The sequence below is a fragment of the Rosa rugosa genome, chromosome 6 (assembly GCF_958449725.1).
Source record: "Rosa rugosa chromosome 6, drRosRugo1.1, whole genome shotgun sequence".
NCBI lineage: Eukaryota > Viridiplantae > Streptophyta > Magnoliopsida > Rosales > Rosaceae > Rosa > Rosa rugosa.
Window position 1 is genome coordinate 22,537,929 of NC_084825.1, and position 12,640 is coordinate 22,550,568.

Sequence of the window (12,640 nt, forward strand, 5' to 3'; positions counted from 1 at the left end):
CAAGACTGATGTGCACTATGGCGCACACGCTTGACTAAAATATAAGACCATTCTGCCACATTTTCCTACAAACCTGGCTTCATCGACCAGCCAGTTTTTTATGTAACTCAATACTATCAGAGGTGTTTTGGTCTTGATTTGATGGAAGTTATCAACTATTCTCTAATTTTGGAAGAAAATTCGTTTTCCCTCCCAATTTGCAAAAAAATAAAGGGGTGAAACGTGGCTACAGACAAACTTGTGAAATCACCCTCTATATACTCTGCCTCTCTTGGGGCTCCTTCATGGTTTAATGGTTGCCCACCAAGCTGGTATTAAGGATTGAATATGATTCCACTAGGCAATGATCAAATTGTTTGATTCCAGCTGGTTGTCATGATAGGGGTGCGGATGAAGTAATTTGGTGGCGCACATCTAGTAAGTTTACTGTCAATTATGCTTAACAGAGTTGTTTCAACTATAACGCTAGTTCTGATCAGAATTGGAAGCATCTTTGGAAGCTGCTCATAAATGCTTCACATAATTGCTTTGTCGTGGAAGATTTCTTACTAATGAGCAGAGATGGAAAAGGAAATTAACTTCTGATCTTAGTTGAAATTTCTGTGACGGAAATGTGGGATGCAAATAGTACTTTAATTAAGAAACAGCAGAAGCAAGGGATCACCAAATGGTGCAAAGATGTAAAACTACAAAGAACACAATAAATCTAAAACAGATGAAGGTATTCCGGGAAAATAACTCATTAATATACTTCAAAAGTCATATTTGAGTTGTACAACATTCTTCTCCAAAAGTTTCCATGACTACTTCTCTTCAATAATATATCTATATGCTAAAAGCTAACAATGGTAACACCGAGACATACAAAAAGCAAAGGAAATTTTGTTCTATGACCAAAACAAACAAGGAAAATGTCTCCTCAACTCCCAAGCAGCACGATTCTATGCAACAAGAAATGCACCCCTTCTTTATCATGTTCAACAACAACAACAAAAAAGGACCAATTAAAACAGTAAAAGTATCAGATCAGTCCTCATGAATAGAAATCGAGTCATCAACCATACACAAAATCCCTTAATTTGAAATGCAAGAACCAGAAATGAGAAAATATGAGCATCAGATCAATCCTCATGTGATTTGAAGAACTATGACTCATTCGCTAGGTAGTGAACAGGAGCTTTTTCTCTTGAAGAACATATCACGCAATAAAAGTAATTTGGTTAAAGCTATGAGAGGAATACCAAAACAATTTCGAAGGTTTTATAGGTAGCTTTCGGGGTTTAGTTGAGACACTTAGACCCCCATATGGTTATCCTCTAGTATGAATACTAAATATACCCTTAATTTTGTCTCCTCCGAACTGTCTTCTTAATATCAAATCTATCCAGTTGACATCAATCTCTTCCTCGGGACCCAGTTCTATCCATCACCATCACCACCCAAAGATCTCAATTTCTTTCTGAACCATATTTCCCTCAATCCAATCATCATGACCCCCCAGCCCCCTAATCATTTGATTTCTCCACCCGGACTACTGTATAGCGCACCACCAACATAAAAGAACCTTCCTCAACCTGACCCTTATACTCACACAAATGACACACACCTAGGTTTACACAGAATGGTTGGACTTGATTGTTATTTAGTTCAGACTAATATTGCTGTGGTGGGCACTTGTCCACAAGGCTTGTACTTGATTATGTATTGACAAGATATAAAGACTACTTTACATGTATCATTTCAGGGACAGGTCAATGGAACATTTTCTGCAATACTATTCCTTTATTACCTTGGCTGGATGCAGAAGCAGTGGAAAAGAAAAAAAAAAAAAAAAAATTGCACCCATAAACATACTGCATCTGCATGCAATCTGCTATTCATTCTCCAATACATGTATGATAAATGTGAATATCAACACACAGGTTTTTTACCTTAGAAAGCTGCCGACGCATCAATGTAGACAAAGCCGTATCAAGAAGAATTCAACTTTCCAAGGCTTGCTTTAGCCAAATCTAGTTGTTCTGACCAATACCCACAATGAAGAAGGAAAATTGCATCAGTAGAGCTGTTTCCAAGCCAGAGAAAGTCACCTTAGAAGTTGATAGAAAAATTTCTACTCTGTTCAGATGCCGATGCTTTCTGGATTGTCGTATGGAAAAATAAGTTCCCATTCTTCTGATACACCGTCTGTAGTTAAGGAAAAACAAAATTCACATTTCAGTAAAGTAAGAAAGCATTACATCCACAAGAAAGGATGAGAATGACAACTGGGTTTTGAATTTATATAGTAAAGAATGAAAAGTGAGAAACCTAAAGGAAACTAAAAGCCAGAGCAGATTAAAAATAAAATCAAAAGAGCAAGCCTACTCATTTTTTAAAAATTTTGACTAACAATTCGGCAGAAAATGAAATTGTCACATGCAGACCCCGAGACTTAACTGACAAGCTTGATTACATATAACAACATCAAAAGTTTAACAAATAACACATTTAGGAATCCACAGAGATTTAAAAGAAACTGCAATCACCACAACCCATGAAATAGACATTCCACTAAAAAATAATATATTAGATGCACAGTCCATAAAGCAAACCCACAAAGAAACCGTTCTTTGAAATATTTTTGCATGTAATTCATAAAACTTCCCTTAAATCTCCGTCGTCTAATTATTATTACAAAGTAGTTTATTACTTTTCTCATTTCTCCAAACTCTTTCCTACTCTGAAACTGGGCTAGGATTATGGCTACCAAGTACAGCCCATAAAACCCAGATTCCGCTTGGGTCTTTCACCCTAGGGAGTAAGGACTAGGGACTAAGGAAATAAATCCCTTCTTAATTTATTGCTGGTTCCTAACCAACACATTCAAGAATTCTTCCTTTTCCATTCTTATATTCTTTTCAATAAAAGTTCAAAACCTGCAGAATAACAAAACTGATGCAAAGATAAAACAGTTCATACATAGGGGGCACCTGTAGTGATGATATTATCAGAAGTAATAGCTCTCAAAGCCTAGCAGCTAGCGCCTTAGCAATGATATTATAAAGGTTGGTTATCAGACTTATGGGTCTCTAATTCCAAATTTTCAAAGATCTGATCTGCCTTCTGCATTAACTATTCTATTTCTGAAAATAAATAAATAAATTTCCAAAAGACCTTGTCACAGCATCGCTGAAATAATAGCACTGTAAAACCGCCAGGTCCCGGAGACTTATCCTTGCAGCAGCAATTTGAAACTCAAAATTGACCTTATATTCACCTCAATTTTGCCTAAACTTGTGCCCCACTCCAATCCTTCAAGACCCCAGCAAGTTCTCTCAGAGCTTGAATACAATCTTGCATAATTAAAGCGATCCAACTTACTCAATTAAGTTTCTCAAATCTCAAAGCAATCCAAGTCTCAACTACCCCTTTTAAAAGAGAAAAAATTAGAAGAGTCCTCAACTACTCTAACTTACTCAATTATCTTTTCCTTCTCCAATTAGTCACTGTATGAAATTTAGAGTTGTTGACCCTACATCACTTCAACTACCGTAGTTTTTCTCTTTGCCTCCATTACTCCCCTCTATAAAGACCAATTAACCAAATCTATTCCTCGAGGAAGCCTGTCCGTCCTCTTCTTCATTCAGGCCCTCCCTCTCTTCCAATACATCCATATAGTCAGCTGTACATCCAGCTCTTCTTTCTTTCCCTTAGTCTCCCAACCTTTACTCCATTCTGTTAGTTTTCTTTTTAAAATTTAGGCTTAACCCTCCCATCTTGAAACTCCCATCATCCCACCACTTATCTTTCACAAGGGAAGCATGCTCCAACCATATATCTTGGCTCTATAGGCCTCAGACCCCATATTACTTTTGGCATGCCCAACGAATTGGATAATGATCAAATGTTACCTTGGAAGAGCAAGCTGCCTCACGTTTAAGAATTTGTCTCCCCTCGACCATAAAATCTATTGAATCTGCAGCAAACTGCTTCTTACCTCGCAAACTGCTTCTTACCTCATATTAGAGGAAGTGAACTTGGCATTGTGAAGAACTCCATCCAAAATATTGGCGCCCAAAATGAAGTTACTAAATTTTTTCAAATTTCACTTTTGCATTTCACCCATTGATCTTTCGGAAGTAAATCTGACCACATGAAAATATCCTCCTACACACCAACATGGCTCACGGTTTGCTAACTCCTCCCAAAAGCTACACTCTAGCTTTATAAGGCCAATAAACACCGGATAACCACCAGTTTTGCACCTATCCGTTCTAGTTTAACTGAAATAGAAAGCACCCGCTATGGATTCCACAACAGAGATCTACTTAGTAATATGTAACATCACAATACCACATCGTCTACCACATTCTGATAGAGAAACCCGACACTGGAATTTGGAACCTTCACCACTTGCTCTTTCCTAATGCTCACCAGACCACTTCTATTCCAGGCATTCCAGCTAATGATCTTCATTCATACCTTTTTCTGTCCCCTTTCCGCTTCCTGCGCCCTTCTTCTCATGTTTTACTTCAAACAAGTTATCTCTTTTATTCCATCTTCCACTTGCGGAGCGATCATACCAGCACCACTTCTACATAGCTGATCCTTCACTACTTGCCTTTTTCTACAGCCCACCACCCCACTTATATTCCATGGATTCCAGCTAATGATCTTCATTCATACCGTTTGCTGTTCCCCTTCTTACTTCCTGCCCCCTTCTTCTCATGTTTTACTTCACCTGAAATGTCTTTTATTCCATCTTCCACTTACCTCCTTTTCTACTTCTTCCGTTAGCAACAACACCCCACTATCCTCCAATTGAAATGCTGAGAAGCCATTCTGGCCAGCAATCAACCATTCCTCCTCACTTCGCTGATTGACAATCCTAGCAAATATCATTCGACTCCAGCATAAACTTCAGTATTTCTTCTTTTGTAACATGACGGCTGCTCTCCAGAGATTGCGGCCTTAAGCATCTGTTTTTCAACCGGCAAAGTGGTTTCCTTCGCTAATTCATCCCTCTCATGTGCTCAAATAAGAAAGTCCTTACATCAAAATCAATCTCATCCATGATTTAGTCATTACTTCCATCAGATGAGACATCTCAGCCATATTTGAGTTGCTTCGTCCTCCGAACAACCTTCAATTCACTTTCAATTGGAAAATTGCTCCAATGAAAACCATTCCCATCATCCTCAACCCTCACTTCTCATCCAAATCAATTGTTCTCCAATTCATGTGTTTATCCTATGTGATGGAGGATCTACATGACAGAAGCCAATAAAAGTTTACAAGAGACGTGGCAAAGAAGGTTCCTTGCTTCTCTCCAGGTTTGTGTGATGCAACCTAACCCTAGGTGTGATTCTTAGAACCTACTGGTCTAACTCCAGTAGTTAATTTTCTGTTTCTTGAGTTCACAGCAGATTATTCCGACAACATCCTTAGTTCTGCAGTTTCGTCTATTGGTCCTGCATCACTATGATTTCAGAATCAATCAACTGTTCAGGTACTTTGGACTTGTGTAAAATGAGACTGTCAGAACGAGGTGTGATGCTTCATTGTAGCCATTTGCATGAGCTTCAGAGCAGTAACCCCTTACCAAACTCATTTGTCAATATTCTGGTCTGAATCATCTTCCCATACTCAACATCACTGTTCTCTGCCCTTAACATCAAGACATTTATAATGTTTCTGACGCACTTGTTCGGACTTTAGTGGTACCCAAGACTATCACAAATTCTTTCTCACCTTCCCAATTCTTTTTTTTGATTTTGTTATTGAATCATCAAGAATAAGACAAAATCAAAAGATTTTTTCTCTCCACCTTCCAACTCCTAATTTTCTCTCAATTTTAGTCAAAATTTTCCAACAAGATTTATGTGAGGCCTTGGGAAGTTGAACAGGAGGAGACAGGAGAAATAGAAGGTGGTGACAATGAGTGGGTGCTGGAAGGGGGGGGGGGGGGGGGGGGAAGAGCAATGTTGGATTTCTGAGAACTCAAAACGAACTGGTGGCAGCAGAAACTAGTGATGAGTGATGGGAATAGTATTTACATGAATAAGTCATCCAACCTAAAGTATAATCAACACAAGCGTTGAGGATGCTTATTCTTTAGCTAGATGTCTTTGGAAACCAATTATCACCGAACTAATCAGCAAATAGATTGCTATCGATGAAAGTTAATGTAAGTATGAGTTGACTAAAGTGCAAATAATGCTCAATTCTGACTAAAGTTTGGTATGAAAGTAAACCATAGAAATTTGAAACCTGCATTATAAGATGTAGGACTAACCAACATGCTAGAAAGAAAGAGAGAAACTCTTAGCAGTGATGAATTGCAAAATAATTAACAAAACTCTACGGCATATCAAAATGAACAACTAGTATATGCAAGCCCCTGCTTTAGTGACTCTGAATCAATTGTTCATACTTATACTGACCTCATCGGAAGCACAGAACCTAAATACGTCTTAACAACTATTTATCAGTGCATATAATAGAGTCCAAATAGTGAAGCAGATTCTGAAACTCTCAAATGCACCAATCAAATCCAAACCTGAAGGATTAGCTACAGTGTCTGTGTAACCAGAATACCACCACCAACTTCAATTTTTTTTCTTTTTTTTTCTTTTTCCAAAACCAAATAGCCAAAAATTTCTACTCAAACACGATTCATATACTATTCCAACACATTCATAAGATTGGGTTGATGAAACAAATAACAAAAATCATAAATTTTGGATTTTATTTTGAAGGAGAGAGAGAGAGAGAGATACCCGGGACGATGAAAGAGCATTGAGCTCTGCAATTGCAACCTCGTGGCTGCGAATCTGCCATTTCTTTTCTGTTTTGGGTTTCTGAGAACTTCACCACCCAAAAAGTTATACAAACAAGCAGAGATTTGAAAAGAAATGTTCTGACCTTGAGAAAACTGAAGCTGAGGTATGTATATGTATATGTATAGTAGACAGGTCACAGGCACGCGCGCGCACACACGCGCGTGCGCGTGCGCGGGCATATTTCATACTAGTATCACTGTTAAAGTCCCAGTTGTGTGTGTATATATATATATGTAAAGAAAAAAGATCTGTATTAATCCAGCCTTTTCTCTTGCTTTTTCAGATAACTGAGATCTTGAAGCTGGTAAGAAGGGAATTAAGTGCAGAAATTAGATCTGTTTGATCTGCCCTTTGACTTGGTAATGTTCTCTCTCTTCTAACCATGTCATTTGATATAATATATGATCCATAGTTGTTTTTGATATTGTTGGTTCCTATGCTTAATCGTTCTGCATTTTTATGTTACAGAAGCAAATGCTAAGGAAATGCTTGAAAGAGCTGGAGTCTGATGAGAACTATATATGTGATGCCATATCTTTTGCAGAAGCAAATTTGCTGAAGAGAAAGAGATGCAAATAGTTGCTACCAGTACTGGCAGTGCACTTGGTGAGCTTGGTTTAGGTGAAATATAATCTTCTTTACAGAGTCCTTTTTGTCTAGTTGCCGAGGTAAAACCCTCGTCTGTTGTAAAGCACAAGTTCTCCTCTTCCATACCCTAGGAATTTTTGTTTCAAGTTTCACCTGTTTCGTATAGGTTTATGGTCTGTTTTGTACATGTGCCAGTCTGCCAGCTCAATAGATATTTTGGCTTTTTACATAGCATAGTTACATGTTCATTTCGTCTGATTAATCTCAGAATAAATTCCCCATGCTTCTAATTTCATTTTAGTTGCACAACAAAAATCCCAATTTTGAATGAGGTCATGATTCCAATCATGAAAATAGTGTATTTTTACCTTCATTTAACAATGAGAAGGTAGAAAAGGGAATCATAAATGACTAATCAAATATTGCAGATGCAACATAGCTTCTCCCCGAATTTGGTCTCTTCTTATTTTTCCAGTCGTTGTGAGCGGAAATGACTTCTTCCATACAAGGAACTTCTTTGGTATTTTAAACCTGCGAAAGATTGATAAAGAACACGTAAACCACCATATAGTAATAGTACATGGATTTGAGGAATCTGAATAGCAAAGAATCATAGATTTCAAGAGAGAGATACCCAGTCAAATTCTTTTCTTTACAGTATCGCAAAAGGATCTCACTGGAAATGTGAAGCATTGGATTTGCAACTGAGTCTTTGGTACTTGTATTCACCCATTGCCAGTTTCCTCTTATTTGAACACAAGCAACAACCATTTCCGTGAGACGAGCTTCTGGAATACCCACAACAACAACGCCGGTAACTCCTGGATGTCGTAATAGGGTTCTCTCTACCTGTATCATTGAACAACTTTCACTGCATCTTAAGTGGTAAAGAATGATCGAACATGAAATCTTCTACATGAAACATTATATACAATGGCTGCATACGATGAAATTCCAATCTGTGATCATGCATGGTAACTTGTGCACATAGTCAATGTGTGTGATGATCACCTCTTCAGGGTAAATGTTCTCCCCTCCACTCTTGATTCGACCATTTGCTCGTCCTATAAGCCATACGTTACCATAGTCATCAATGAATCCAATGTCACCTGTGTCAAGCCAAACTCCATTGCTGGACTGTGCAGCTGCATTTGCCAGACTTCCATTCCGGTATCTAAGCATCACATGTGGTCCTCTAGTTAAAATCCTCCCATCAGAAGACCCATCGGCGCAGATCTTCAACTCTACATGAGGAGCAGGCTTGCCAACACAAATACCTCTTGTTTGATCAACTGAGAGCGATTTTCTTTGATCGACTTTCGGGTCATACAGGGTCACGAAGGTCAGTGAAGAGCACGTTTCCGTCATCCCTACAAAAGCACAAGAGCAAATATGTAAGACAGGTTGAGATTCTTGCTGATTAAACGACTATACATGAGGGACTCACCATAAGCTGAGAGAAGCTTAGCTTTTGGGAACAACTTGGTGGCAGCTTTGGTGAGCGCAATTGACAAACCTCCACCTCCATTTAATATCTTCTTGACATTCTCTATGCATTTAGATGCATCATTTCCCCTGAGCACAGTTAAATCACTGTTTCAACACAATGAATTAAAATGCTACTACCCAAAGCACACTGATTATTTACCTGAATTTAGAAACTAAATCGGCCATCATGGCAGGGACGGTGATTAGAGAAGTCACATTATGTTGTCCTATGGCTTCAAGGGCAGATTTAGCATCGAATTTAGGTATAAATACATGGCATGCTCCAACCGTAAGCATTGCTAGTGCTGATGACAAACCACCAATGTGGCAAAGTGGAGCAGTATGCAAATACACCTGCAAATAACCACACAATTATACATTCAAAGCTCAATCAATTCCTTCAGCTAATCAAATTTGTGGTTCAACTCTGCTGCTTCTACGCTGAATTTGAATCCAAATATCAGTAGTACACACTTTTGATATTACAAAGCTATAGAAAGCACACAATGCATACATCTTCCTCACCGTAGCCAACGACCGCAATTTTTGCTAGGGACTGTACTATAAAGGCTGAATGGCTTATGACAACTCCCTTTGGCCTTCCTGAGGTTCCTGTGTAAGACATAAATAATCAAAACAGAATTCTCGTCTAAACTTTTTTCTAATATGTCCTTTCTATTTTGGGACATAATCATGAAAGACCTTTTAGTAAGACGGACAAAATCCTCTAGCTAAAGGTTAGCATTTGAATATCAAATCATATGTTAGTGATTGGTTCCATGCAATTCCTCATGAGTTGATCGATTAACTTTACACAATTTTCAATTTTTATAACTTATAAATATGCATTCAGAGTTTTAAACTCCAAAATGGCATCAATCAAGTTATCAAAACAACTAATTACATATAAACTAATTACATATAATTGTTATTGATGCCACATTATCTCAAAAGCAGGATCCAAAATGGCATCAATCAAGTTATCAAAACAACTAATTACATATAATTGTTATTGATGCCACATTATCTCAAAAGCAGGATCTAAATATATAAGACCAGATAGAAAGACTAGAGAGTTCATACCAGAAGTGAAGCAAATGATCACAGCACCCTCAGGTGCCCAACAGTAATCCAATGATGCAACCCTCCCACGTTGCTTTCTAATTGTTTCAGTAGTTAACACTGGCCAAACAAACAATGCAGAGTAAGTAACACATTAAACTCAATTAGCAAAATCAAAGAAAGGCTCTGTGATAATGTGGTCATGAATTTGATTGAAACTGCATAACATAGTAACACACCATTAACATTCGAAGTCGTTACAAAATCCGAGGAAGAATCCAGCATGACATGCCACCTTAGAGAAGGAACATCATTCTGTTGAAGCTTAGAATACCATGATACACAGCTATCATCAGAAACCAACATTGCAGGCCTCACCACCTCCATTGCCAAAACTGCCTCTTCATAACTCTGCAAAAAGGGTTAATTTGGTGATTTCCAACATGCAGTAATTGTTAGAACCAATATATTACAGCTTGAAATTTACTACTTACCCATCTGTAATTAAGAGGAGCAGCTATAGCACCAACATATGCAATTGCAAGTAACCACTCCAAATACAACTCACTAGTGATCACAACAAAACCAAAGATTAGTACTTTCTTGGATATTAATCTAAAGATTAGTACTTGCTAGCAAAGTAAACAAACCTGTTGAAGGCAGCAATGGAGACGACGTCACCGGACTGGAGGTCCAGTTGGAGCAGGCCATGGGCCAGACCCATGACGCCGTCCACGAACTCCTCGCCAGTCTTCCGCCGGTTTCCGGCGACGGTGACCACGGAGTTGCGCCGGAGAGTGGATAGGAGGCTCAGGCAGTGGCAAATGTGGGCGTCTGAGTAAGTACCCATTTCTATGGGGAGTCAACTGTGATTTTTTGAAGCTCTAAGCTCTGTGTGTGTGTGATTATGGAGCTAGTAGAGAGCAAAAATGTCATTGGAAGATGAGATATCCAGTTATCTTATCACATGCACGTTGCTTCAGATAGCCAGTTATCATGATATAATTACGACAAAATAAAAAACAAGACAAGTTATCTTATGAGAGCATTTCCACCGGTCTTGTTTTGACCGGCCACAACATGGGATTAGTGAGGTGGTGAAACTCTCCTCCACCGGCCCAAAAGTGACCAGCCAAGTTTTGGCTTTTGATGACCAAGTCCGAAAGAAAAGCCAACAAACTGACTAAATTTTTGACCCGAAGGCAACGTAGCTGACGTGAGCGACAGACAAGCAGAGAGAGTGAGACGCGGAGAAGAGGATGCGTGGAGGAGACGCCGAATGAGGAAGCGCCAGCGAGCAGACAGCGTCTGCCCCAGTTGCCCGAGAGGATGCCGGAAAACTGGAATTCCTTCCGGGTCATGTCGCACGGCTGTGGGAGGCCTTCGATCTCCTTCTGGGCTGAGTGGTGAGGTGAGGCACCACTGTGGGGAGGACGAGCGGGCCGAGGCGAGCCCGTATGGCCCGGGTCCTCGGCCGGAGGACGCACGACGGCGCCGGAAAACTCGGGTCGGGTCGGTCGGGACCCGGCGGGTCTGAGGAGACGCGGAGGAGAGAGAAGAGAGAGTTTCAGGGGTGAAAGTGAAGAAAAGAGGAAAAATCTGTCCTTATGAAAAAAAAGACCAGAAACTTTTGCTATTTATTGAAAATTTTTAAATTTTCAATAATTCATAACTAATTCATACGAACTCTGATTTTTGCATTCCACATATGTACGAACTCGTATCGACGATCTCTATAACTTTCATGAAGAAAGTTTTCCCAAATTATGTATGTGTAAAAAGTCAATTTTCAAGACCCCCTAAATAACGTTCGTTTCAAAAATAAAATCGATTCGAAACTAAATTTCTCGAAAATAATTATGACATTAATTATCCATAAATCTTTATTATTACCATCGTTTTACATCAAATCTATTTCAATTTCCCAATTATAAAAAAAAAAAATCAATGAACAGTAAAACTAACTAGTCAAGAAATAGAACGGGTGGAAACCCATGTCCAGTGGCAATGAACAGTTTCTTGACTAGTCAACGTCTTGACTTTTCGACCTTGACATTTCTTGACAACGGGTGGACTTGCTCTCATGCTTGAGCTCAAAAGCCAGGTTTAAACAGTTTGAGTTTTGACTTTTTGTATAACGATCAAGTCAAGATCGGATTAATGATAAACAAGAAAAACACATGTAAGCAGTACTAATTTTCAATCTTTTTTCTTTCTTTAGTTCCTCATAACCCATCTAAGATGGTTGAAAGATCGATGCATTAGCCATCTGATATTTAATTATTACTCTTACGCAAAAAAAAAAAAAATTACTTTACAAATTCCGTGCAAAGATTTTTTACGTTTAGATATTATAAGATATTTTGAACTGCTGTGCTCAATCGTACTAATGATTTCAATGCTAATTCCATGACTCAGATGAATAATTTGACCATCGTCATTAGTGAGCCGTGAAACCAACAAATCCTAGCAAACAATCTCTAATATTGGAGAGAACCCGGCTAACATCAATCGAACATCGCCAATGGGTCGGCCTAAACTCATATCACGCAGGGAGAGCGTTCGTTTAAGCACTAAAGTTTTGCTCTTTTGTGCTTGTTCATCTTGTAGTTTTGTATAACATGAACTTTTTTCTAATTTTTTTTTTTTTTTTGTAAGAGCTTGTATTTGACAATTGA

The 12,640-nt window shown here is 38.7% G+C and overlaps 1 protein-coding gene across 5 annotated transcripts; it reads right to left on the minus strand.

Moving 5' to 3' along the window:
* Positions 1 to 724: 724 nt before the first annotated feature.
* Positions 725 to 11,598, minus strand: LOC133714218 (2-succinylbenzoate--CoA ligase, chloroplastic/peroxisomal-like). Of its 5 annotated transcripts, none has more exons than XR_009848499.1 (13): positions 10,613 to 11,598; positions 10,457 to 10,529; positions 10,202 to 10,373; positions 9,984 to 10,082; positions 9,415 to 9,512; positions 9,061 to 9,254; positions 8,860 to 8,987; positions 8,358 to 8,782; positions 8,047 to 8,261; positions 6,762 to 7,943; positions 2,118 to 2,187; positions 1,932 to 2,021; positions 725 to 963 (listed from the first exon to the last, which is right to left on the minus strand). XR_009848499.1 is itself a non-coding variant. In XM_062140302.1 (10 exons), the coding sequence occupies exons 1-10, from the start codon at positions 10,810 to 10,812 to the stop codon at positions 7,814 to 7,816; spliced, it is 1,668 nt and encodes a 555-aa protein (XP_061996286.1). In that variant the 5' UTR covers positions 10,813 to 11,590; the 3' UTR covers positions 7,671 to 7,813. The 5 variants fall into 5 exon arrangements, 1 of the variants encoding a protein (XP_061996286.1); XR_009848498.1 differs by having other exon boundaries at positions 725 to 966; XR_009848497.1 differs by having other exon boundaries at positions 1,932 to 2,187.
* Positions 11,599 to 12,640: the final 1,042 nt, after the last annotated feature.

Coding starts and splice junctions, on each gene's coding strand:
- LOC133714218 (XM_062140302.1), bottom strand. CDS start 10,812: ATGGGTACTTACTCAGACGCCCACATTTGCCACTGCCTGAGCCTCCTA. Junction 10,530..10,612: donor TCCATTGCTGCCTTCAACAG/GTTTGTTTACTT, acceptor TGTGATCACTAG/TGAGTTGTATTTGGAGTGGT. Junction 10,083..10,201: donor AACGACTTCGAATGTTAATG/GTGTGTTACTAT, acceptor TTGTTTGGCCAG/TGTTAACTACTGAAACAATT.